The sequence below is a fragment of the Oncorhynchus mykiss genome, chromosome 30 (assembly GCF_013265735.2).
Source record: "Oncorhynchus mykiss isolate Arlee chromosome 30, USDA_OmykA_1.1, whole genome shotgun sequence".
Classification (NCBI taxonomy): Eukaryota; Metazoa; Chordata; class Actinopteri; order Salmoniformes; family Salmonidae; genus Oncorhynchus; species Oncorhynchus mykiss.
In genome coordinates, this window is record NC_050570.1 from 36,027,357 (window position 1) to 36,054,298 (window position 26,942).

Consider the following 26,942-nt stretch of genomic DNA (forward strand, 5'->3'; position numbering starts at 1 on the left):
GCCACCTTTCCAAAAAGTCAGTTTGTCAAATGTCTGCCCTGCAACTGTAAGTGCTGTTATTTTGAAGTGGAAATATCTAGGAGCAACAACGGCTCCGCTGTAAAGTGGTAGGCCACACAAGCTCACATAATGGGGCCACTGTGTGCTGAAGCACGTAAAAATCATCTGCCCTCGGTTGCAACACTCACTACCAAGTTTCAAACTGCCTCTGGAAGCAACCTCAGCACAAGAACTGTTCGTCGGAAGCTTAATGAAATGGGTTTCCATGGCCGAGCAGCCACAGACGAGCCTAAGATCAGCATGCGCAAGGCCAAGCGTCTGCTGGGGTGGTGTAAAGCTCTCTGCCATTGGACTCTGGAGCAGTAGAAACACGTTCTCTGGAGTGATGAATCACGCTCCGCTCCATTCCATTTACAAGTATTACCAGTTCTGAGTATTGTAATGAATTTTAATTTTTTTATTCACCATATACTTGTGAAAATAGTACCAAAGTGATAATAACGACGAATTACCAGGGAGGGAGGTGGAACAGTTAGGGGTTACTGTCATAATAGGGATGGTGTGGGGGGAGGCAGATTTGGGTTTGTCTGTGGAGGTATGTGATGTGTCTTTTCACACACATATTGATCTCTCTTCTCTCTCCTTCAGTGAAGCCATCAATGTTCCCATGATCCCACTGGGTCTGAAGGAGACCAAGGAAGTAGACCTCACTGTTCCTCTCAAGGTGAGGAGAAAAATATGCCTCTCGTTCTTGCTCGCTCTCTCGGTCTCTGTGTGTGTGTGTGTTGAAGTGACTGTCCTCTGCCCTTCTCTCTCAGGAATATATCTGTGAGCACTACAGGGAGGACAGCTCTCTGTTTGAGAAAGAAATCAAGGAGTTTATGGAGCTCAGACAGGTTAGAACAGAAGTCAACCGCTCTTGGAAAGCACTGCCACCTAGTGGCTTTAGCTATATCACTAACAATATAAACTGGCCGGCTAAATGTTTGATAATTCTGAGTATCATATCATTTATACACTGTGGGTGTGTAAACAATATTATACACTGTTTTGTGAATAAACAATTGTTTTAGTTGGTAAATGTGTTCACATATTAATGTTGTTGACATAGCTTGTAAATTTATTGTTATACAGTCATGTCATCATATGTTTCATTGAGTGTGTGTGTTCTAAAATGAGTGTGTGTGCTTTAATATGCCCCTGTGTGATCATCAGGCCATGCGTACCCCCAGTCGTAACGAGGCAGGTTTGGAGCTCCTGGTAGAGTATTATAACCAGCTGTACTATCTGGACCAGAGGTTCTTCCCCCCACACAGAACACTAGGAGTCCACTTCCACTGGTCAGACTCTTAGTCTCACACAAACTCTTCACTTACAGTGCCTTCAGAAAGGACACACACACACACAGAAACGTTTATGGGTTCCCCCTCTCCTTTATTCATACCCTTGACTTATTCCACATTTTGATGTTATTGATCAAATATATTATTTTCTCACACTACCCCATAATGACAACGTGAGAACATGTTTTTAGTAAAGTTAGCTAATTTATTGAAAATTACATACAGACATATCTAATTTCAGATAAGTATTCACGCCCCTGAGTCAATACGTGTTACAATCACATCTTTCTGGGTGTCTCTAAGAGCTTTGCACACCTGGATTGTACAAGTTGGTTGTTGATTGCTAGACAGCCATTTTCAAGTCTTGCCATAGATTTTCAAGGCAATTTTAATAAAGAACTGTCACTAGGCCACTCAGGAACATTCAATATTGTCTTGGTAAGCAACTACAGTGTATATTTTGGCCTTGTGTTTTAGGTTATTGTCCTGCTGAAAGATGAATTTGTCTCCCAGTGTCTGTTGGGAAGCAGACTGAACCAGGTTTCCTCTAGAATTATGCCTGTGCTTAGCTCTATTCCATTTCCTTTTTATCCTAAAATACTCCCTAGTACTTGCCAATGACAAGCATACCCATAACATGATTCAGCCACCACCATGCTTGAAAATACGAAGTTGTACTTTGTGATATGTTGCGTTGGATTTTCCCCAAACATAACACTTTTTATTCAGGACACAAAGTTATTTTCTTTGGCACATTTTTTGTTGTTTTACTTTAGTACCTTATTGCAAACACATTTTTATTCTGTACTCTTTTCACTCTGTAGTTTAGGTTAGTATTGTGGATTAACTACAATGTTGATCCATCCTCAGTTTTCTCTTATCATAGTCATTCAACTCGAACATGCTGACCAGACTGGACACGTCGCGTGCGCGAGCGTCGAAAAATAAATCTAGAAATCCATGTTATTCAATTATTGCACAAAAACTACTCGCGCACGCCAACGAGCATCTGCAATGCCAAGGGCTAAAATAGAACTCTTTCTATTTCTGACGCAAATCGCGCTTAAAGTCCTGCCTATCCCATCTCCTCATTGGTTTATAGAAGCAGGTACCCACGTGCCATCTCCTCATTGCTTATACCCTTGTGGCTGATTGAAAGACAAACTGTTTTACCTGTAGTCGTGGTAATACTATGAAAGTTTAGATGCCATATCACCATGTAAATTCAAAGATGAAAAAGCATGGAAGGAGGAGAGATGACTAGAAACGATTCGGTTGGCTGTTTTATGTGTGGATTAATTGGCGGAGTAGAGGAGCTTGTGCATTTCAGGTAAAATAACTACTCAATGTTTATATCCCAGGACAAATCCTCTCCGGCAACTGAGTTCAAAATGATACACCATCCAAATTGTAATGAATAAATTCATCATGCTAAAAGGGATATTCAATCTCTGCTTTTTTTTCTTCTTTTTTCTCTACCAATAGGTGCCCTTCTTTGCGAGACACAAGAACTTGTGTTATTGTTAAGCACATTTTTACTCCTGAACTTATTTAGGCTTGCCATAACAAAGGTGTTGAATACTTATTGACTCAAGACATTTCAGCCTTTCATTTGTAAATAATAATTCTAAAAGCATAATTCTACTTTGACATTATCGGGTATCGTGTTAAGGCCAGTGATACAAAATCTAAATGTAATCTATTTTAAATTCAGGCTGTAGCACAACAAAATGTGGAAAAAGTCAAGGGTTGTGAATACTTTCTGAAGGCACACCCACTCAACCTTTTATTTTCTTACACAATAACCTTGGAGGTTAGGAATGACTGGTGAGACAATCTTCGCTCTTGTTTTTTAAGTTTAGAATTACTCTAAACACCTCTCTCTCTCTCATGCCCCCCCAACTGTCTCTAGGTATGACTCTCTGACAGGTGTGCCGTCATGCCAGCGTGCGTTGGCATTTGAGAAGGGAAGTGTGCTGTTCAATGTGGGAGCTCTCTACACACAGATAGGAGCCAGACAGGACCGCTCTGCTGCAGCTGGCATAGACAGGGCTATAAACGCTTTCCAGAGAGCTGCAGGTAGGCCTAAGCGCGCACACACACACACACACACACACACACACACACACACACACACACATATGGCAGGCACGCACACACACACACACACACACACACATACAAACTACTATTACAGGAACACAATCACAAGGGGCCCTGGTGAGGAAATACCATTGCCTGAGATTCTACACATTAACACACCACAGTTGGAGTTCACACACAACTGCAGATCATACATTTCATATGCAACTGTCATCTTCTCTTTGTATGATTTTTTTTTCTGCGTTTCTAGTTGTTTTTTGTATAAAACTGTAAACTATAAAAGTGTATAAAATCTGGGTGTGTCTAGGTGCATTTAACTTCCTGAAGGAGAACTTTTCCAACGCTCCCAGTCTGGATATGAGCGGCCCGTCGCTATGCATGCTGGTCCGGCTGATGATCGCCCAAGTGCAGGAGTGTGTGTTCGAAAGGGTCACACTCACCACGCAGGACACACACTTCACCTCCCAGCTACAAGTGGCTCAAGAGGCTGCACGAGTGAGGGGACCTGTGTGTGTGTGTGTGTGTGTGTGTGTGTGTGTGTGTGTGTGGATAACCAACATGTTCTTTTCACTGGTGCTCATGACCTTGATCCAGTGCCCTTGTTAAAGAGTTCTCTTCTGTTCACCTCACTCTTTCTCTGTCCCCCTCTCTCTGTCTGTGTGTGCCTACATGCGCGTGTGTAGGTAACAGATGTGTATAGATTGGTGCTCCAGACCATGTCCCAAACCCTGGTTAAGGACTATGTTTCGCTCGCTCACTCACTCACTCTCAGACTTAATTCACACGGCAAGTTAAATTACTTACATTGTCAAAGGACATGCTGTATAACAACAATGGTCAGACTAACAGTAATAGTAGGCCTAGTACTCGTAGTAGTGGTAATGATATTAACTACAACAATAGTAATGAGAACAACATTAAATAAAAGTAATTGTGGTAGGCTAGTTTTACATGACTGAAAAGCCATATGGCATGGTATACTACATGACCGAAAGTATGTGGACACCTACTCGTCGACTCTCTCATTTCTAAATCATGGGCATTAATATGGAGTTGGTCCCCCCCTTTGCTGCTATTACAGCTTTCACTCTTCTGGGAAGGATTTCCACTAGATGTTGGAACATTGTTGCGGGGACTTGCTTCCATTCAGCCACGAGTATTAGTGAGGTCGGGCACCGATGTTGGTCGATGAGACCTGGCTCGCAGTCGGCATTCCAATTCATCCCAAAGAGTTTGATGGCGTTGAGGTCAGGGCTCTGTGCAGGTCAGTCAAGTTCTTCCACACCAATCTTGATAAACCATTTCTGTATGGACCTCGCTTTGTGCACGGGGGCTTTGTCATGCTGAAACAGGAAAGGGCCTTCCCCAAACTGTTGCCACAAACTTGGAAGCACAGAATCATCTAGAATATCATTGTATGCTGTAGCATTAAGATTTCCCTTCACTGGATCTAAGGGACCTAGCCCGAACCATGAAAAACAGCCCCAGACAATTATTCCTACTCAATGCTTTACACATCTCCAGTTGACTCTTGGCATTGCGTATGGTGATCTTAGGCTTGCGTGCTGCTGCTCGGCCATGGAAACCAATTTCACGAAGCTCCCAACGAACAGTTCTTGTGCTAACTTTGCTTCCAGAGACATTTTGGAACTTGGTAGTGAGTATTGCAACAAATGAGACTATTTTTATGCTCTTCAGCACTCGGCGGTCCCGTTATGTGAGTTTGTGTGGCCTACCACATCGCGGTTGAGCCGTTGTTGCTCCTAGACGTTTCCATTTCACAATAACAGCACCTACAGTTGACCTGGGCAGCTCGATCAGGGCAGAAATTTGACAAACTGACTTGTTGGAAAGGTGACGTCCTATGCCAGTGCCACGTTGAAAGTCACTGAGCTCTTCAGTAAGGCCATTCGACTGCCAATGTTTGTCTATGGCGATTGCATGGCTGTGCTCGATTTTTATACACCTGTCAGCAACGGGTATGGCTGAAATAGCAGAATTCACTGATTTGAAGGGGTGTCCACATGTTTTTTTGTATGTATAGTGTATGAAAGCCAAAACAAAACAAAATTGCAAATACTATTGTTGCATTGTACTTTTCACTGGCTGGCCCTCTGGTTGTGGCAGGAGACCACATACTGTCCTTGTCTGCCCAAACTACACATTTTGTTTTTTCATCCAATTAATATATTTTTTTTATAGTTTTTGGTAAAAAGATTCATTCATTGCAACGAATTTGAAACTATAAAATAAAACAATCTTAGGTCCAAATATTTTTCACAGTGTAATAGGAAATCCATCTCTTTCTCTACCTTTCCCCAGGAGCAGAGTTAGCATAGCCTGTCCTGTGTCGTCTTTCGCTCTCTCTCTGTAGGTATAAGACCTATATACTGTAAAACTTAAATTAATAGCCCGGGCATTTATTTGCTTAAATCACTGAACTCAACAGTCACTTATTACAGACTGGCTTCTATTTGAGTTAGGCGTCTATTTAATGCACAGCTTTTGCTGATTTGCATAGTTAATTGTTTAATTTCAGCATTCATCACTTCCTGCATTTTAATACATTTCTCCCTTTTCTGCACTGTTATCATTTGCACACTGTCACATTTCTCTCTCTCTCTCGCTCTCTCTCATATATATGTATGTATATGTATGTATGTGTGTGTGTGTGTGTGTGTGGTGTGTGTGTGTATATGTATATATACAGTGCCTTGCGAAAGTATTCGGCCCCCTTGAACTTTGCGACCTTTTGCCACATTTCAGGTTTCAAACATAAAGATATTAAACTGTATTTTTTTGTGAAGAATCAACAACAAGTGGGACACAATCATGAAGTGGAACGACATTGATTGGATATTTCAAACTTTTTTAACAAATCAAAAACTGAAAAATTGGGCGTGCAAAATTATTCAGCCCCCTTAAGTTAATACTTTGTAGCGCCACCTTTTGCTGCGATTACAGCTGTAAGTCGCTTGGGGTATGTCTCTATCAGTTTTGCACATCGAGAGACTGACATTTTTTCCCATTCCTCCTTGCAAAACAGCTCGAGCTCAGTGAGGTTGGATGGAGAGCATTTGTGAACAGCAGTTTTCAGTTCTTTCCACAGATTCCCGATTGGATTCAGGTCTGGACTTTGACTTGGCCATTCTAACACCTGGATATGTTTATTTTTGAACCATTCCATTGTAGATTTTGCTTTATGTTTTGGATCATTGTCTTGTTGGAAGACAAATCTCCTTCCCAGTCTCAGGTCTTTTGCAGACTCCATCAGGTTTTCTTCCAGAATGGTCCTGTATTTGGCTCCATCCATCTTCCCATCAATGTTAACCATCTTCCCTGTCCCTGCTGAAGAAAAGCAGGCCCAACCATGATGCTGCCACCACCATGTTTGACAGTGGGGATGGTGTGTTCAGCTGTGTTGCTTTTACGCCAAACATAACGTTTTGCATTGTTGCCAAAAAGTTCAATTTTGGTTTCATCTGACCAGAGCACCTTCTTCCACATGTTTGGTGTGTCTCCCAGGTGGCTTGTGGCAAACTTTAAACTACACTTTTTATGGATATCTTTAAGAAATGGCTTTCTTCTTGCCACTCTTCCATAAAGGCCAGATTTGTGCAATATACGACTGATTGTTGTCCTATGGACAGAGTCTCCCACCTCAGCTGTAGATCTCTGCAGTTCATCCAGAGTGATCATGGGCCTCTTGGCTGCATCTCTGATCAGTCTTCTCCTTGTATGAGCTGAACGTTTAGAGTGACGGCCAGGTCTTGGTAGATTTGCAGTGGTCTGATACTCCTTCCATTTCAATATTATCTCTTGCACAGTGCTCCTTGGGATCTTTAAAGCTTGGGAAATATTTTTGTATCCAAATCCGGCTTTAAACTTCTTCACAACAGTATCTCGGACCTGCCTGGTGTGTTCCTTGTTCTTCATGATGCTCTCTGCGCTTTTAACGGACCTCTGAGACTATCACAGTGCAGGTGCATTTATACGGAGACTTGATTACACACAGGTGGATTGTATTTATCATCATTAGTCATTTAGGTCAACATTGGATCATTCAGAGATCCTCACTGAACTTCTGGAGAGAGTTTGCTGCACTGAAAGTAAAGGGGCTGAATAATTTTGCACGCCCAATTTTTCAGTTTTTGATTTGTTAAAAAAGTTTGAAATATCCAGTAAATGTCGTTCCACTTCATGATTGTGTCCCACTTGTTGTTGATTCTTCACAAAAAAATACAGTTTTATATCTTTATGTTTGAAGCCTGAAATGCGGCAAAAGGTCGCAAAGTTCAAGGGGGCCGAATACTTTCGCAAGGCACTGTATATATATGTGTGTGTGTGTGTGTATATGACTCTCTTTTCCTTGACAGAATAATATTATTCTCCTTTTTAACTGTGCATTTGTCAGTTCTTACTTTTGCCATTAGATGGCACACTGCTGATTTTCTAGGGGTATGTACCCCTGAAGTTGTTTACTGTTTTTGTGCTTGCCAGCTAGCAGTTCTCAGCTGTTTCTTACTGGCGATTTAAAAACGGATGATCGCCATTTATTTTTTGGAGTCATTACTGAATTATTTAATGTAACAAATCAAACATTAAACCTTGTAAACAATTCATGGTGACCTCGTAAATGATTCATTTAGACCTAGAGTTTATTTGAAACAGTGTTTATTTGCTGAAGTGTGTGCCGTTGACCGGCTATTAAAAGGGACAGGTGGCTATTTGAGACTGTGTTTAATTGTAACTTGGTGCTCCAGACCATGTCTCAGCCCCCAGTGAAAGCCTATGTTCCATTCTCCTGTCTCTCTTCATCCGTCTTTTACTCTCTCTCTCGCTATAGGTATCAGATGTGTATAGCTTGGTGCTCCAGACCATGTCTCAGCCCTTAGTGAAGGACTATGTCCCATTCTCCTGGGCCTCCATGGTTCAGGTGAAAGCAGAACACTTCAGAGCTCTCTCACACTACTATGCTGCTGTCGCTCTCTGTGACCGCACACGTAAGTTCCACCATGATTACAGGAATGACGATTGTGGTGGTTCGGAAATTGTCCTGTTTGTGTATGTTTTAGTATGAGTGTGTGTATTCCAGTAAATGTGTGTCTATCTGCCAGTGTGTGTTGTGTCCCGTAGAGTCCATTGATGAAGAAGATTGTGATGAAGAGGGAGAGAAGGCTCTCCTCCAGCTCCATGTCAGTAATCCTGCTGGACCCCCACTCAGCCAGGTGCTCAGAGACCCCGAGGAGAGACGCAAACTGGGTGAGAACGATCGCACTCACCACACACACACAAACGCATACAGTTGAAGTCGAAAGTTTACATACACCTTAGCCAAATACATTTCAACTCAGTTTTTCACAATTCCTGACATCTAATCCTAGTAAAAATCCCCTGTTTTAGGTCAATTAGGATCACCACTTTATTTTAATAAGAATGTGAAATGTCAGAATAATAGTAGTGATTTTTTTCAGCTTTTATTTCTTTCATCACATTCCCAGTGGGTCAGAAGATTTACATACGGTCAATTAGTATTTTCTAGCATTGCCTTTAAATTGTTCCATTTGGAAGACCCATTTGCGACCAAGCTTTAACTTCCTGACTGATGTCTTGAGATGTTGCTTCAATATATCCACACACTTTTCTTGCCTCGTGATGCCATCTATTTTGTGAAGTGAACCAGTCCCTCCTGCAGCAAAGCACCCCCACAACATGCTGCCACCCCCGTGCTTCACGGTTGGGATGGTGTTCTTCGGCTTGCAAGCATCCCCCTTTTTCCTCCAAAACATAACAATGGTCAATATGGCCAAACAGTTCTATTTTTGTTTCATCAGACCAGAAGACATTTCTCCAAAAAGTACAATCTTTGTCCCCATGTGCAGTTGCAAATCGTAGTCTGGCTTTTTTATGGCGGTTTTGGAGCAGTGGCTTCTTCCTTGCTGAGCAGCCTTTCAGGTTATGTCGATATAAGACTCGTTTTACTATGGATATAGATACTTTTGTATCTGTTTCCTCCAGCATCTTCACAAGATCCTTTGCTGCTGTTCTGGTATTTGCTCTTTTCGCACCAAAATACGTTAATCTCTAGGAGACAGAACGCGTCTCCTTCCTGAGCGGTATTACGGCTGCGTGGTCCCATGGTGTTTATACTTGTGTACTATTGTTTGTACAGATCAACGTGGTACCTTCAGGCGTTTGGAAATTGCTCCCAATGATGACCCACACTTGTGGAGGTCTACAAATTTGTTTCTGAAGTCTTGGCTCATTTTCTTTTGATTTTCCCATGATGTCAAGCAAAGAGGCACTGAGTTTGAAGGTAGGCCTTGAAATACATCCACAGGGACACATCCAATTGACTCAAATGATGTCAATTAGCCTATCAGAAGCTTCTAAAGCCATGACATCATTTTCTGGAATTTTCCAAGCTGGTTAATGGCACAGTCAACTTTGTGTATGTAAACTTCTGACCCACTGGAATTGTGATACAGTGAAATAATCTGTCTTTTAATAACTGTTGGAAAAATGAATTGTCATGCCAAAAGTAGGTGTCCTCATCAACTTGCAAAAACTATAGTTTGTTGCCAATACATTTTTGAAGTGGTTGACAAACGAGTGGTTGAAACACTTAGTTTGGAGTCATTAAAACTAGTTTATGTGAACTTCTGACTTCAACTGTATCTATATTTGATGCGCAAGCATGGCCTTTGTGAGATCCTACTAAAGCTTTTCCTGTGTGTCTGTGTTTGCGTGAGTGCTCTAGGTAAGGCCCACCTGCGTCGTGCGTTGATCAGACATGAGGAAGCTATGAGAGTACATGGTCTATGTAAGATCTTAAGGAAGATGGATATTCTACAGGAGGTGCTCTCCTTCGTGCACAAACGCTCTTTGGACAAATACTCTGAGATGGACCGAGAGGACGACTTCGACGAGACAGCAGAGGCTCCCGAGATACACTGTGAGTGTGTTTTGTAAGTGTGAGCACCAGTAATTAGACTGTGTGAGTGCAGTTGTGTGAGTGAGTGTTTCAGTAAAGTGATGTGTATGTGTAGAGATACAGATATCTGTCAAAAATAAAGGAAACACCATCATAAAGTGTCTTAATAGGGCGTTGGGTAACCACAAGCCGCCAGAACAGCTTCAATGCGCGTTGGCAGAGATTCTACATGTGACTAGAACTCTAATGGAGGGATGCATCACACAGCAAAATCAATGGTGTACATTTAACTGGGAATGTGTTAAATGTGCAATTTCAGAGAACATATGAGTCCCACTGAACTGGTGTTATAATAAGACTTTTGGAAGTGTTCAAAATGTAACTATTGCGGTGTTCACCATTCAACTCTTAGTGTTCTTGATTGTGGTTATTATTTAGTGGGAAGGGGGTAGATCAGCTTTACTATTCCACCTAGATTGTAGGTTCTATCAATTTAATTGTTTTCATTTATTTAGGGTTTTTTCTATACTTTTTCCTCCCCTACCATCCCTACCCTAATTGGAGTAAACTAACGGACGACAATACTTCCACTGCTATTTCGCGGTCGTCTACGGTACCTGTAGTTAAATAATTATACATATATTTCTAACTTCCTCTTTCTTCAAGTGCTGGATTTTCACCCAGTGGCCAATTTACCATTCATTCTGAGCTTAACTCCAACACTCCACAGATTAACCCATCTTTCCCTGTAGAATACCATCTTTCTATTTCCTTTTGCAATGAGGGTCCTGAACCTTCATATTTGTAAAATGTCTACTGATATTGCCCTAAAAATAATGTACCCAAGAGTATAATGATACACTATATATATAGTGCATTCAGAAAATATTCAGACCCCTTGACTTTTCCCACATTTTGTTACGTTACAGCCTTATTCTAAAAGTGATTGATGACAATGTTTTTATTTAATCAACACACAATAGCCCATAATAACCAAGTGAAAACAGGTTTTAGAAATATTTGCAAATTTATAAATTAAACTTATTTACATAAGTATTCAGACCCTTTGCTATGAGACTCGAAATTGAGCTCAGGTGCATCCTGTTTCCATTGATCATCCTTGATGTTTCTACAACTTGATTGGAGTCCACCTGTGGTACATTCAATTGATTGGACATGATTTGGAAAGGCACACGCCTGTCTATATAAGGTCCCACAGTTGACAGTGCATGTCAGAGATTAAACCAGGCTATGAGGTCTACGGAATTGTCCGTATTGCTCCGAGACTGGATTGTGTCGAAGGCACAGATCTGGGGAAGGGTACCAAAAAATGTCTGCAGCATTGAAGGTCCCAAAATAACACAGTGGCCACCATCATTCTTAAATGGAAGAAGTTTAGAACCACCAAAGCCCCTTCCTAGAGCTGTCCGCCCGGCCAAACTGAGCAATCTGGGTAGAAGGGCCTTGGTCAGGTAGGTGACCAAGAACCCAGCGGTCAAACTTACAGAGCTCAAGAGTTCCTCTTTTGAGATGGGAGAACCTTCCAGAAGGACAACCATCTCTGCAACAGTCCACCAATCAGGCCGTTATGGTTAAGTGGCCAGACGGAAGACACTCTTCAGTAAAAGGCACATGACAGCCCGCTTGGAATTTGCCCAAAGGCACCACAGGACTCTGACCAAGAAAAACAACATTCTCATATCTGATGAAACCAAGATTGACTCTTTGGCCTGAATGCGTCTGGTGGAAACCTGGCACCATTCCTACGGTGAAGCATTGTGGTGGCAACATGCTGATGGGATGTTTTTCAGTGTCAGGGACTGGGAGACTAGTCAGTATCGAGGGAAAGGGGAACTGAGCAAAGTACAGAGATCCTTGATGAAAACCTGCTACACAGCGCTCAGGACCTCTGGCTGGGGCTTAGGTTCACCTTCCAACAGTACAACGACCCCAAGCACACAGCGAAGACGATGTAGGAGTGGCTTCGAGACAAGTCTCTGAATGTCCTTGAGTGGCCTAGCCAGAGCCCGGACTTGAAACCGATCGAACATCTCTGGAGAGACCTGAAAATAGCTGTGCTGTGACGCTCCCCATCCAACCTGACAGAGCTTGAGAGGATCTGCAGAGAAGAATGGAAGAAACTCCCCAAATACAGGTGTGCCTAGCATGATACCCAATAATACTCTAGGCTGTATTCACTGCCAAAGGTGCTTCAACAAAGCACTGACTAAAGGGTCTGAATAGTTAAGTATATGTGATTTCATATATACAGTTGAAGTCGGAAGTTTACATACACTTAGGTTGGAGTCATTAACTAGTTTTTCAACCCCTCCACAAATTTTTTGATAACAAACTATAGTTTTGGAAAGTCGGTTAGAACATCTACTTTGTGCATGACACAAGTCATTTTTTCAACAATTGTTTACAGACAGATTATTTCACTGTATCCCAATTCCAGTGGGTCAGAAGTTTGCATACACTAAGTTGACTGTGCCTTTAAAAAGTTAGGTCATTAGGTCATGGCTTTAGAAGCATATGATAGGCAATTTGACACAATTTGAGTCAATTGAAGGTGTACCTGTGGATGTATTTCAAGGCCTACCTTCAAACTCAGTGTCTCTTTGCTTGACATCATGGGAAAATCAAAAGAAATCAGCCAAGACCTCAGAAACAAATTTGTAGACCTCCACAGGTGTGGTTCATCCTTGGGAGCAATTTCCAAACGCCTGAAGGTACCACGTTCATCTGTACAAATACTAGTATGCAAGTATAAACTCCATGGGACCAAGCAGCCGTCACACCGCTCAGGAAGGAGATGCGTTCTGTCTCCTAGAGATTAACGTATTTTGTTGCGAAAGGTGCAAATCAATCCCAGAACAACAGAAAAGGACCTTATGAAGATGCTGGAGGAAACCGGTACAGAAGTATCTATATCCACAGTAAAACAAGTCCTATGAATTAGAAGTGAAATAATCTGTTTGTAAACAATTGTTGGGGAAAATGACTTGTGTCATGCACGAAGTAGATGTCCTAACCGACTTGCCAAAACTATAGATTGTTAACAAGAAATTTGTGGAGTGGTGGAAAAACGAGTTTTAATGACTCCAACCTAAGTATATGTAAACTTCCGATTTAAACTGTATATACAATTTCAGTACAAATTAGACTTTAAGAGAGAGGCTTAATGCCTTAATATTTCAGTTTTAATTATATAATTATTATTTATAATATTATTATATAAATATTCTCATTTAACTTGATCTGGTTTGCCATTCCAAATAAAGTGAGATTTTTTTTTTTGAAAAGGTTGTCAACCAATTTCGAATGTGAGATTGTTCCAAAAGCATGTACCACGCCAAATGCATATCTACTGTCAGTGTAAATGGTAACAGTTTGCCCTTTAGCCAAAATGCAAGCTCTCATAAGAGCAAACAACTCAGCAGCTTGAGCTGAGGTGTGAGGGCAATTTAGCACTTTCAAGTGTGGTAGATGCTGTTACAGCATAAGCCACAAGTGGCTCTCCCTTGTCAGACCTCTGAGCTGAACCATCCACTAATTTTTCCCAATCAGCATTCTGTATTGGTACACATGTTAAGTCTGACCTTGGTTTGTATACCATCTTCAACAAGGGCTGTGCAGTCGTGAGGTTCTCCGTCATCAGGGGTCGGCAACAGTGTAGCTGGATTGGGCACAGTGCACCTCTTCAGGGTCACATGAGACATTGTGAGCAGCACATTCAGATTCTCCCTGGAGTCAGGTGTGCTCTCTTTGCCTGTGAAATAAGAGCATGGACCGCATGTAGGACGTGAACAGTTAACTGGCACATAGCCACAATATCTGCACACGCTAACACAGTTTCAGTAGCAGCAGCCACTGCCCTTTAAACAACACACCAAACCTCTCGCCACACTGTCCAATTGTTTAGGATTGTAACCCACTGGTCTCTACTTTCCTCATGTTCCTGTGTCAAAACAGAAGACCCCAAACCATTTTTCTCACACACCAACAGATGAAATGGTTTAGAGTGGTTAGGGAGCCCCAAGCATGGGGAAGGAGTCATGAGTTGTTTCAGTTTTGTCAGGGCCGTCAAACCCTCGGGTCCACTTTATCTTATCATTCATAGCCATTTTGTGACCATAAGTGAGATCAGAGAGAGGCTGGACAACCTTAGCCAAGTCAGGCACGCTGTACAATAACCTGCAATACCAGTCTCATGCAATACCAGTCTGCAATACCAGTGACATGTGTTGCTTGGTAACAGGCTGTGGGACCGAGAGAATGGATTGCACTCTCTGTGCCCAGCTGGGAGTGATATCATGACCCAGATATTGAACCGTTTGGGAGATTAGTTGCAACTTCTCTTTTGATACTTTGGCCATTCTCTGACAGAGCTCTTGTGTCAGTTTCACAGGACTGGAGAGTCTCAGAGCATAGCAATAAGTCATCCACGTACTGTATTAGAGTGCTCCCCTCCGGGGGGAGGAAACCCTCAATTTTGTGCCAATGCGGTTGAAAAAATTGCGGGGGGGAGTCCGTGTACCCCATGGGGACCATCGGTCCAAGTAAATCTCTTGCCAAGGAACGTAAAAGCAAACCAGCACTGAAGATCTGTTGCCACGGGGATGCTAAAAAAAAACGCATTAGCCAAATCAATAACTGAAAACCAATTTGCTGTTGTTAGAACTGCAGACAACAGTGTCGTAGGATTGGGAACCACATGGGCATGAGCGCAAACAGCATCACCTGAGGCCTTTCTTACTGGCCAGATAGGGGTGTTGCAAGGTGAGTGGACACAGAACACGGAGCGTTAGTCCTAACAGTGAGGCATGTACATGTGTGATACCTGCAATTAGCATCTTTACTAAGTGGATACTGTGCTCTGGAAGGGCGCCTGTTATCTTTGGAAGTGACTACAAGGGGCTCAGCCCCCTTCATCCTGCCAAAATCATACTTATCCCTTGCCCGTAGGCAATCTCTATGTTCCAAGATGGCGTAGCAGTCGGACGTGTGATATTGTCTTGTCCCTTCCTGTCCCATGTAAACATTGTTTTTCCTTATTTTTTTTCTCGTATATATTTTAATATCACTTTCCATCTACGGACTGAATATACTCTCCTGCAACCCGCCTCACCCAAGTGGTACGGATTTGCTATTTTATACTTAAGAATCCGGATCCCCCATCAAAAGCTAGCCAGCTAACTTGCTACCAGCTAACTGTCTACTAGCAAACTACGGCCCGCTACTGTCTAGAACACATCGGACTGTCAGCTAAAGAGGCCCATCGGACAAATTCTTTGGCCACTGTACCTTGTTTGCCAATTGGCCTGGTTTCACCACGCGGAACCCTGCTGATCCGTCTTCTGAACCGTAACTCTAACAGAAGCTAGCCAGCTACTAGCTAGTAGTCAGCTAGCCACTGCTAGCAGTCATCAGCTACCTCTAGCATGGACAACTCTCGCCAGTCTGCACAGCGCAACCCAAACCAGAGAAAATCGGACATTTTTCTCCAGATTTCTACCTCAAGTCCGACCTTTTTTTCCACCTGGATCATCGCCGCTAGCTAGCTGATATCCGAGTGGCCACTCCTGGCTAATGTTTCTGTCCCGAAGCAAGAACCAATTAGCCTGGCGCTAGCCTTGCTTGGCCCATCTGCTAGGCCCACGTCGCCTTCTCCCCTGAATGCCCATCCGCTTGCATATTAGCCGTGGCCTGCTAGCTATCCAGAGCACATCGGACTGTTGGCTTAAGAGGCCCATCGGACAAATTCTTTGGCCACTACACCTATTTAAAAAATTTTGCCAATTGGCCTGGTTTACCACACGGCGCCCTGCTGATCCGTCTGCTGACGTAATAGCACGAGGGGCCCACAACAAACTTTCTGCTGTCGCGACATCCCTCCAAGGCCCTTTTGCTAGCCCCGGCTGCTTGCTGCCTGAAGCCACTCACTGGACTCCTATGTTCACTCGGCTACGCATGCCTGTTGCTAACGTCAATATGCCTTGTTCAATGCGATTTTGGTTAGTAATTATTGCCTTATTTCACTGTAGAGCCTCTAGCTGCTCAATCCGCCTTATTTAACACTTTAGTTCTACCTACCACACATGCGGTGACATCACCTGGCTTGAATTAGCTTTTCTAGAGATTATCTCTTTCATCGTCACTCTATGCACAGGTTTACCCTCACTGTGTTCACATCCTATCATACGTTATGCATTTAATCTCTTCTACCATGCCCAGAAATTTTACTCTGTTCTGAACGTACTAGGCGACCAGTTATTTTAGCCTCTAGTCGTACCCTCATCCTACTCCTCTGTTCCTCTGGTGATGTGGAGGTGAATCCAGGCCCTGCAGTGCCTAGCTCCACTCCCATTCCCCAGGCGCTATCATTTGTTGACTTCTGTTACCGTAATAGCCTAGGTTTCATGCATGTTAACATTAGAAGCCCAAGCACACTTTGACCACCCAGATGTCCTGGCTGTGTCTGAATCCTGACTCAGGAAGACCACGTAAAACCCTGAAATTTCCATCCTTAACTATAACATTTTCCGACAAGATAGAATTGCCAAAGGGGGCAGTATTGCAATCATCTGCAGAGAGAGCCTGCAGAGTTCTGTCTTACTATCCAGGTCTGTGCCCAAACAGTTCAACCTTCTACTTTTAAAAATCCACCTTTCCAGAAACAAGTCTCTCTCCGTTGCCGCTTGCTATAGACCACCCTCTGCCCCCAGCTGTGCCCTGGACACCATATGTGAACTGATTGCCCCCCCATCCATCTTCATAGCTCGTGCTGCTAGGGTTCAATTCTCGGGCCGATTCTCTTCTCTGTATACATCAATGATGCTGGTGATTCTCTGATCCACCTCTACGCAGACAACACCATTCTGTATCCTTCTGGCCCTTCTTTGAACACTGTGTTAACTAACCTCCAGACGAGCTTCGATGCCATACAACTCCCCATTCCGTGGCCTCCAACTGTTCTTAAATGCAAGTAAAAATAAATGTATGCTCTTCAACCGATCGCTGCCATCACCTGTCTGCCCGTCCAACATCACTACCCTGGGCAGTTCTGACTTAGAATATGTGGACAACTAAAAATACCTAGGTGTCTGGTTAGACTGTAAACTCTCCTTCCAGTCTCACATTAAGCATCTCCAATCCAAAAATAAATCTAGAATCTGCTTCCTATTTCGCAACAAAGCATCCTTCACTCATGCTGCCACAAACATGCCCTTGTAAAACTGACCGTCCTGCCGATCCTCGACTTCGGGGATGTAATTTTATAAAATAGCCTCCAACACTACTCAACAAATTGGATGCAGTCTATCACAGTGCCATCTGTTTGGTCACCAAATCCCCATATACTGAATGGGAGGCCTGAAGCCCCTACAGTTTTGACTGTTTCACTAGACATGGGAGATTTTGTCATAGCTTTACAGTTAATCACAGACATCGCAGCTCACGTATCAGTAGAAATATTATTGACTCACCATTGACGCAAGCCTCCACTGTTGGCTAAATTCGAGGAAGGGTATGGTTCTTTTCTGGTTGCTCTGAAGATTCTAACTCAATTACTACCTCCTTCGCCTGTCAATATTCTCCCTCGGTTGGTTGGTTGATGCCATGGTTGTTGTTGGGCAGGGGGATACCACAGACCTTGTCCTCCTAGTGGACCTCTTCTTCGAGGGGGGGCCCCCTTGGGGCTCCTCTGTCTCTGGATCCACCCCTGTCGGTCCTTCTGGGCAGCTAGCAGCAAAATGGCCTGGTTTACCACAGTTGTAGCAATTTCTTCCTCCAGCCGTGCCTTGACCCGCCGCCCCTTGGTAGAACGTCAGCTGAGCCTTCCTGAGTTCGGTACTCTTCAGGTTCTCCCTCTTGACCTGTGCCTTCACCTGGGTGCACTGCTGTCTCTCAGCGTGCTTAGTGTTGCACCACAGTCGCCAGTGGCTTAGTCTCCCAACTGATGCACGTCGTTCTCACCGCTCTCTCCAGGTCAGGTGCCAGGCCCCTCACTAGGAAGTCCTTCAACAGGTCTCCATAGGCCGCGGAGAGGACCCAAGAAACAGGGGAGGAGGCGCAGTGGAGGAAGGGGGGTCTGAGTCAACTGGCGGGGTGTAGTTGAATGGTAGTTGGCCCCTCCCCCGGCTGCGGCCACTGGTGCTGGCAGCACTGGGTAGAGATTGTGAGGAAAAGAGTGTGGGGGGGGGGGGGTCTCTCATCCTCTTTTTTTGTTCTTTCTCACTGTCTTGTCTTTATCGGTTTTCCCTTCCTCCTCAGTCTGCACTATCATATTCTGACGGGGCTGTCCCCTAAATGGATCCTGTCTTTGTGCATGCCTTTCTGCCTCTCTTTCCCATTTTCAATATTTAACCCAGTTTAACCCATACACTCTCCCTGACTTTGTCTAACATTGTTAAACTCAGTGTCCCTGTCAAGGGAAACCACCTTCCCTATGCCATAATTGCACCTGGTCCAGAATGTCCCTTCCCCAACTAATCTGCCATGACCTTCTGAGCCCCCGTGGGGGGGATCTGGAATACCGTGTCCCATGGTGCCTGTTCCACTCGCACACCACAGACAGACAGACCGACACAGAGGGGTAGACAAACAAAGAAAAACGTTTAGCGCTGTTTATACTTGACTCTTTCCAAAAACACAGGAAAACCCATACCATTATCAAAATATTGTACATTCGATGGGCCTAGGGCAGGGTGTTGCCTCCATACCAGAATTTTACCTACTGCAATAATGGTGGCATAGATCCTTTTTTGTCTATCCAGATAGGCAACACGGGTATTCTGTAGGTAGTTTTGCATATCTAATTGTGTAACATGGTCCCAAAAATCCAATCTAACTTTGTATTTTCTAACCTCCACTTGTGGTGAAGTCTCAGGTATTACAAAACTCTCACAATAACGTCTAACAATTGTAACCCAGGGCATACAGTGCCTTGCGAAAGTATTCGGCCCCCTTGAACTTTGCGACCTTTTGCCACATTTCAGGCTTCAAACATAAAGATATAAAACTGTATTTTTTTGTGAAGAATCAACAACAAGTGGGACACAATCATGAAGTGGAACGACATTTGTTGGATATTTCAAACTTTTTTAACAAATCAAAAACTGAAAAATTGGGCGTGCAAAATTATTCAGCCCCTTTACTTTCAGTGCAGCAAACTCTCTCCAGAAGTTCAGTGAGGATCTCTGAATGATCTAATGTTGACCTAAATGACTAATGATGATAAATACAATCCACCTGTGTGTAATCAAGTCTCCGTATAAATGCACCTGCACTGTGATAGTCTCAGAGGTCCGTTAAAAGCGCAGAGAGCATCATGAAGAACAAGGAACACACCAGGCAGGTCCGAGATACTGTTGTGAAGAGGTTTAAAGCCGGATTTGGATACAAAAAGATTTCCCAAGCTTTAAACATCCCAAGGAGCACTGTGCAAGCGATAATATTGAAATGGAAGGAGTATCAGACCACTGCAAATCTACCAAGACCTGGCCGTCCCTCTAAACTTTCAGCTCATACAAGGAGAAGACTGATCAGAGATGCAGCCAAGAGGCCCATGATCACTCTGGATGAACTGCAGAGATCTACAGCTGAGGTGGGAGACTCTGTCCATAGGACAACAATCAGTCGTATATTGCACAAATCTGGCCTTTATGGAAGAGTGGCAAGAAGAAAGCTATTTCTTAAAGATATCCATAAAAAGTGTTGGTTAAAGTTTGCCACAAGCCACCTGGGAGACACACCAAACATGTGGAAGAAGGTGCTCTGGTCAGATGAAACCAAAATTGAACTTTTTGGCAACAATGCAAAACGTTATGTTTGGCGTAAAAGCAACACAGCTGAACACACCATCCCCACTGTCAAACATGGTGGTGGCAGCATCATGGTTTGGGCCTGCTTTTCTTCAGCAGGGACAGGGAAGATGGTTAAAATTGATGGGAAGATGGATGGAGCCAAATACAGGACCATTCTGGAAGAAAACCTGATGGAGTCTGCAAAAGACCTGAGAATGGGACGGAGATTTGTCTTCCAACAAGACAATGATCCAAAACATAAAGCAAAATCTACAATGGAATGGTTCAAAAATAAACATATCCAGGTGTTAGAATGGCCAAGTCAAAGTCCAGACCTGAATCCAATCGAGAATCTGTGGAAAGAACTGAAAACTGCTGTTCACAAATGCTCTCCATCCAACCTCACTGAGCTCGAGCTGTTTTGCAAGAAGGAATGGGAAAACATTTCAGTCTCTCGATGTGCAAAACTGATAGAGACATACCCCAAGCGACTTACAGCTGTAATCGCAGCAAAAGGTGGCGCTACAAAGTATTAACTTAAGGGGGCTGAATAATTTTGCACGCCCAATTTTTCAGTTTTTGATTTGTTAAAAAAGTTTGAAATATCCAATAAATGTCGTTCCACTTCATGATTGTGTCCCACTTGTTGTTGATTCTTCACAAAAAAATACAGTTTTATATCTTTATGTTTGAAGCCTGAAATGTGGCAAAAGGTCGCAAAGTTCAAGGGGGCCGAATACTTTCGCAAGGCACTGTACCTGTCTATTTTAATGCCCAATTTAATCTATTCAAGTGTCTCACCCCGACTCAAAACGTGACACACAGACTCAGCTGGCTCTGGTCCCTCACCTGACCTCACCGGTCTGCTGGGGATCAATCCAACCAACCAGACTTTTGGTTACTCTAAACTGGTTCCACCAGCAATCAATCCCAGAGGACACTTACTCTGAAATAATTCCTCTGAGATATTACCTGGTTTAGCCAATTCTGTCAGTTACCCCAGCTGTGACCCCTTAAGGGAGTCTCTGCTTCTGGGAGTACCCTCACAGGAGCATCTTAACCTATTGTTGGTTTAATCTGCTCACCTCTCTCAATACTATGTTCGGGATGTGGTATGCACCCTCGCCCGCTTCCTCTCAGATCTTGGGCGAGTCCAGCTGCTCCTTTCAAGGAGTGCGGCTTCCCTGAGACCCCAATTTGGAATCTCCCGTGCATGGTTTACCCGGGTCTTCAGGAGCGGTCACCAGGTGAAGTTTCACATCCCATCCTCATCGTCAAGAATGTGGTAGATATTCTGATTCAACAAATGAGGAGAGCCAGAACCAATCACCAAATCTGGTTATACTTGATCAAAAATCTTTATTGTACTTATTAATAAGGGAGCCGTCACAACATGCACACAGAGTGAATATAATGAGAGTTCAATGATTCTGAGTTGGGGCTTGCATTATGTAGCCCAACTTTGTTACATTTCCTTAATCCACCATGATTGTCTCAATGTGTCGAACCTAACGGATATCTACTGGATGAGGTGGCCAAATTCTGTCCCCTGTGTTACCTTGTGAATACTAAGAATGGGTTGTTCTTAGAATAGAGGTTAAGGAGCGATACCTCGTTCAGAGTACAGAGGGTGGGGGAAAGACCACGAGCTGTGGTGTATTAGGCACAGAGTTAGGTGAAAACGGCACTTTACACAACCAGAGTACAGGATTGATACCTATAATTTCAAGTACTGCTAATACAAATGTTTTGCCAGCCCCCCCCCCCCCCCCACATGATATCACAAAACTTTTCATCAAGTGAGATTGGAGGAACTTGACGAACATTTTTAATATTTTACATCCTCATTCAAATTCACTTTTGCTGAGAGAAGGATTTCTACATCGATTGTGACTGACTATTTTTTGTAGGTTCTTTTTGGACATGTTTCTATATAGAAGATTTAGGAAAAACTTGGCGCATTCTTTGCTGTTTTCCATCCAATTCAATTCTACAATTTTTTAAATAAATGAAACCTGATCCTTCCTGAATAAGTTCCTCAAACTCCTTTTATTTTGCATTGAGTTTATTCAATGCTTCTGCATTACATTGATCTACACAATTGATGTGTAATGTTAGATTTTATATTTCTGCTTTAAGTTTTTTTTCTCTGACTGATACTGTTTTTGTGATGAACATTGAATTGAATGGCCTTTAAAGACATCCCATGATGAGTGGTCTGCTGAACCTGTACTTTGCCCCCCAAAAAGTATGTTATTAATTCCTTTGTTTTTGTTAAAGTAGTGTCCGTCCAAAAACCCTGGTTAAATTTCCAATATCCCCACCCGCCTGGAAAGTCTGTCATAGTTACACAGAGGCCAATAAGCTGATGGTCTGATCACATTTTGGCACAATAGAAAGGATACCAGATGATAATCAATCCGACCAGCTTGATTAAGCCTCCCAAGTATATCTTATGAGATCCAGGTGTTTTAAGCCTTCAAATATCCATAAATTCTAACGCGTCCATAATATTTGATATTTTTGTGCACCAGAGGGTGATAGTTGGTAGTATGATTGCCTTTCTGGTCCACTGATGTACCTAAACTGTGTTGTAGTCCCCTACCATTATACACTGCTCAAAAAAATAAAGGGAACACTAAAATGACACATCTTAGATCTGAATGAATGAAATATTCTTATTAAATACGTTTTTCTTTACATAGTTGAATGTGCTGACAACAAAATCACACAAAAATTATCAATGGAAATCAAATTTATCAACCCATAGAGGTCTGGATTTGGAGTCACACTCAAAATTAAAGTGGAAAACCACACTACAGGCTGATCCAACTTTGATGTAATGTCCTTAAAACAAGTCAAAATGAGGCTCAGTAGTGTGTGTGTGTGTGTGTGTGTGGCCTCCACGTGCCTGTATGACCTCCCTACAACGCCTGGGCATGCAACTGATGAGGTGGCGGATGGTCTCCTGAGGGATCTCCTCCCTGACCTGGACTAAAGCATTCGCCAACTCCTGGACAGTCTGTGGTGCAACGTGGCGTTGGTGGATGGAGCGACACATGATGTCCCAGATGTGCTCAATTGGATTCGGGTCTGGGGAACGGGCGGGCCAGTCCATAGCATCAATGCCTTCCTCTTGCAAGAACTGCTGACACACTCCAGCCACATGAGGTCTAGCATTGTCTTGCATTAGGAGGAACCCAGGGCCAACCGCACCAGCATCTGGTCTCACATGGGGTCTGAGGATCTCATCTCGGTACCTAATGGCAGTCAGGCTACCTCTGGCGAGCACATGGAGGGCTGTGCGGCCCCCCAAAGAAATGCCACCCCCACACCATGACTGACCCACCGCCAAACCAGTCATGCTGGAGGATGTTGCAGGCAGCAGAACGTTCTCCGCGGCATCTCCAGACTGTCACATGTGCTCAGTGTGAACCTGCTTTCATCTGTGAAGAGCACAGGGTGCCAGTGGCGAATTTGCCAATCTTGGTGTTCTCTGGCAAATGCCAAACGTCCTGCACTGTGTTGGGCTGTAACCTAAGTCTGTTTCTGACCGTTTGAGCAGACACATGCACATTTGTGGCCTGCTAGAGGTCATTTTGCAGGGCTCTGGCAGTGCTCCTCCTGCTCCTCCTTGCACAAAGGCGGAGGTAGCGGTCCTGCTGCTGGGTTGTTGCCCTCCTACGGCCTCCTCCACGTCTCCTGATGTACTGGCCTGTCTCCTGGTAGCGCCTCCATGCTCTGGACACTACGCTGACAGACACAGCAAACCTTCTTGCCACAGCTCGCATTGATGTGCCATCCTGGATGAGCTGCACTACCTAAGCCACTTGTGTGGGTTGTAGACTCCGTCTCATGCTACCACTAGAGTGAAAGCACCGCCAGCATTCAAAAGTGACCAAAACATCAGCCATGAAGCATAGGAACTGAGAAGTGGTCTGTGGTCACCACCTGCAGAACCACTCCTTTATTGGGGGTGTCTTGCTAATTGCCTATAATTTCCACTTGTTGTCTATTCCATTTGCACAACAGCATGTGACATTTATTGTTAATCAGTGTTGCTTCCTAAGTGGACAGTTTGATTTCACAGAAGTGTGATTGAGTTATATTGTGTTGTTTATATTGTGTTTTTTGAGCAGTGTATTATAATTATTTGTAACTTGGAGACAAATTTGATTATAATAAATGTTTTCAAAGAAGTTTGGATCGTCATTATTCAGTCTATATAGATTTATGAGCCATAACTGTTCATCATCAAGTAGTATATTCAAGGCAATCTGTTTTCTTTGACCATCTAGTTTAACGGATTGTACCTCCCATTATCCATTTTTTTTATAGGATCATAACACCTTTTGAATTTTTTAACTTCTTTGGGCTCATTGGAACGCTAGTGTCCCACATTGACAACATCCGGTGAAATTGCAGAACGCCAAATTCAAATGACAAAAATAGTAATAATAAACATTCGTGAAAATACAAGTGTTTTACATCGGTTAAAAGATTAAGGAAGATTGTGGATTTATTGAAGCAACATCTCAAGACCTTAGTCAGGAAGTTAAGGACAACAAAGTCAATGTATTGGAGTGGCCATCACAAAGCCCTGACCTCAATCCTATTGAAAATTTGTGGGCAGAACTGAAAAAGCGTGTGCGAGCAAGGAGGCCTACAAACCTGACTGTTACACCAGCTCGGTCAGGAGGAATGGGCCAACATTCACCCAACTTATTGTGGGAAGCTTGTTGAACGCTACCCGAAACGTTTGACCCAAGTTAAACAATTTCAAGTCAATGCTACCAACTGACCCACTGGGAATGTGATGAAGGAAATAAAAGCTGAAATAAATCACTCTACTATTATTCTGACATTTCACATTCTTAAAATAAAGTGGTGATCCTAACTGACCTAAGGCAGGGAATTTTTACTAGGATTAAATGTCAGGAATTGTGAAAAACTGAGTTGAAATGTAGTTGGCTAAGGTGTATGTAAACTTCCGACTTCAACTGTGTGTAATTATTGGCTGAGAGTCTCGTCATGTTTTTCGATATACTGTAGGCCTACCTTAGGCGACATGAGTCTCACTAGTGTTTAGTAATGTCCTGTTAAAAGTGGTGTAGGTCTTAGTTTTTTAAAGAGCTTATTGAAGTTAGAAGCAAAAGCCTACAACTTTTTTAGCACTATTTTGCGCTGCTCTGAGACCAGCATGGGGTCTTGTCTTGATAATATATTTTTATTGGTTAGACTTGAATTAGAAAATGATGGTGCAGAAATGTTATGCTTTTAGTGTAACCTTTTATTTAACTAGGCAGGTCAGTTAAGAACACATTCTTATTTACAAGGACAGCCTACTCCTTCCTCCCCGTCGGGAAATTGAACCCCGGTCTCCCGCATGTCCGCATTGTCTAGTACAGCCATTATTGAAGACTATCAAACGGTAGTCGGTAGCGTCCCACCTGGCCAACATCCGGTGAAATTGCACGGCGCGAATTTCAAATTACAGAAATGTAAATATTTAACATTCATAAAAATACAAGTATTATAGATCAAAATAAAGCTTAACTTCTTGTTAATCCAGCCGCTGTGTCAGATTTCAAAATGGCTTTATGGTGAATGCACACCATGCGATTATCTGAGGACAGCGCCCCGCAAACAAAAACATGAAAAACATTTTTCAACCAGGCAGGTGCGACACAAAAGTCAGAAATAGCGATATAATAAATGCCTTACCTTTGAAGAACACTCCAAATGTCCCAGTTACATCACAAATGGTCCTTTTTGTTCGATAAAGTCCTTCTTTATATCCATAACTCAGTTTAGCTGGTGCGCTTCATTCAATAATCGACCTGTTTCCCTCCTTCAAAATGCATACAAAATGAATCCCAAACGTTACCAATAAACTTATCCAAACAAGTCAAACAACATTTATAATCAAACCTCATGTATTACGTAAAAAAAACGATAAAATGTAAGACTGAGAATAGTATGTTCATTACCGGAGATAAATAACAAAGAACACGCTTTCACCCATGCGCATGGAAACACTACAGCCACTTAGGAAAAACTACAACTTCTAGCTCATTTTTCCAAAAACCAGCCTGAAACTCTTTCTAAAGACTGTTGACATCTAGTGGAAGCCCTAGGAACTGCAATCTGGGAGGTCTTTGCCTCATAATAAACATGAAAGCCATTGGAAACAGTGGAGGGCTGAATTATTATTATTATTATTATTATTTATTTTTTATGGTTTGTCCTCAGGGTTTCGCCTACCATATCAGTTATGTTATACTCATAGACATAATTTTAACAGTTGTAGAAACTTTAGAGTTTTCTATCTAAATCTACCAATTATATGCATATCCTAGCTTCTGGGCCTGAGTAACAGGCAGTTTATTTTGGGCATGCTTTTCATTCGGACTTGAAAATACTGCCCCCTACCCAAGAGAGGTTAAATGAGAAACCACTGTAGCTCTTTGAAGAGTTCCAAACGTCTTTGATTTAAGAATGTTGGAGGCCACTGTGTTCTTGGGGATCTTCAAATGCTGCAGACTTGTTTTTGGTACCCTTCCCCAGATCTGTGCCTCGACACAATCCTGTCTCGGAACTTTACGGACAATTCCTTTGACCTCATGGCTTGCTTTTTTCCTCTGACTGTGTGGGACCTTTTTTTCCTCTTTCCTCTCAACTGTGGGACCTTTTTATATAGACAGGTGTGTGCCTTTCCAAATCATGTCCTATCAATTGATCAAGTTGTAGAAACAT

At 43.0% G+C, this 26,942-nt stretch overlaps 1 protein-coding gene across 1 annotated transcript in view; it reads left to right on the forward strand.

Moving 5' to 3' along the window:
• Positions 1-26,942, forward strand: part of LOC110520994 (rhophilin-1) — a 59,392-nt gene that overhangs the window by 24,048 nt on the left and 8,402 nt on the right. The window contains exons 5-12 of the mRNA XM_036969226.1: positions 649-724; positions 819-896; positions 1,216-1,340; positions 3,256-3,422; positions 3,754-3,941; positions 8,293-8,449; positions 8,583-8,708; positions 10,207-10,401. Of these exons, the coding sequence (XP_036825121.1) occupies positions 649-724; positions 819-896; positions 1,216-1,340; positions 3,256-3,422; positions 3,754-3,941; positions 8,293-8,449; positions 8,583-8,708; positions 10,207-10,401 (1,112 nt within the window). The remainder of the gene's footprint in view (positions 1-648; positions 725-818; positions 897-1,215; positions 1,341-3,255; positions 3,423-3,753; positions 3,942-8,292; positions 8,450-8,582; positions 8,709-10,206; positions 10,402-26,942) is intronic.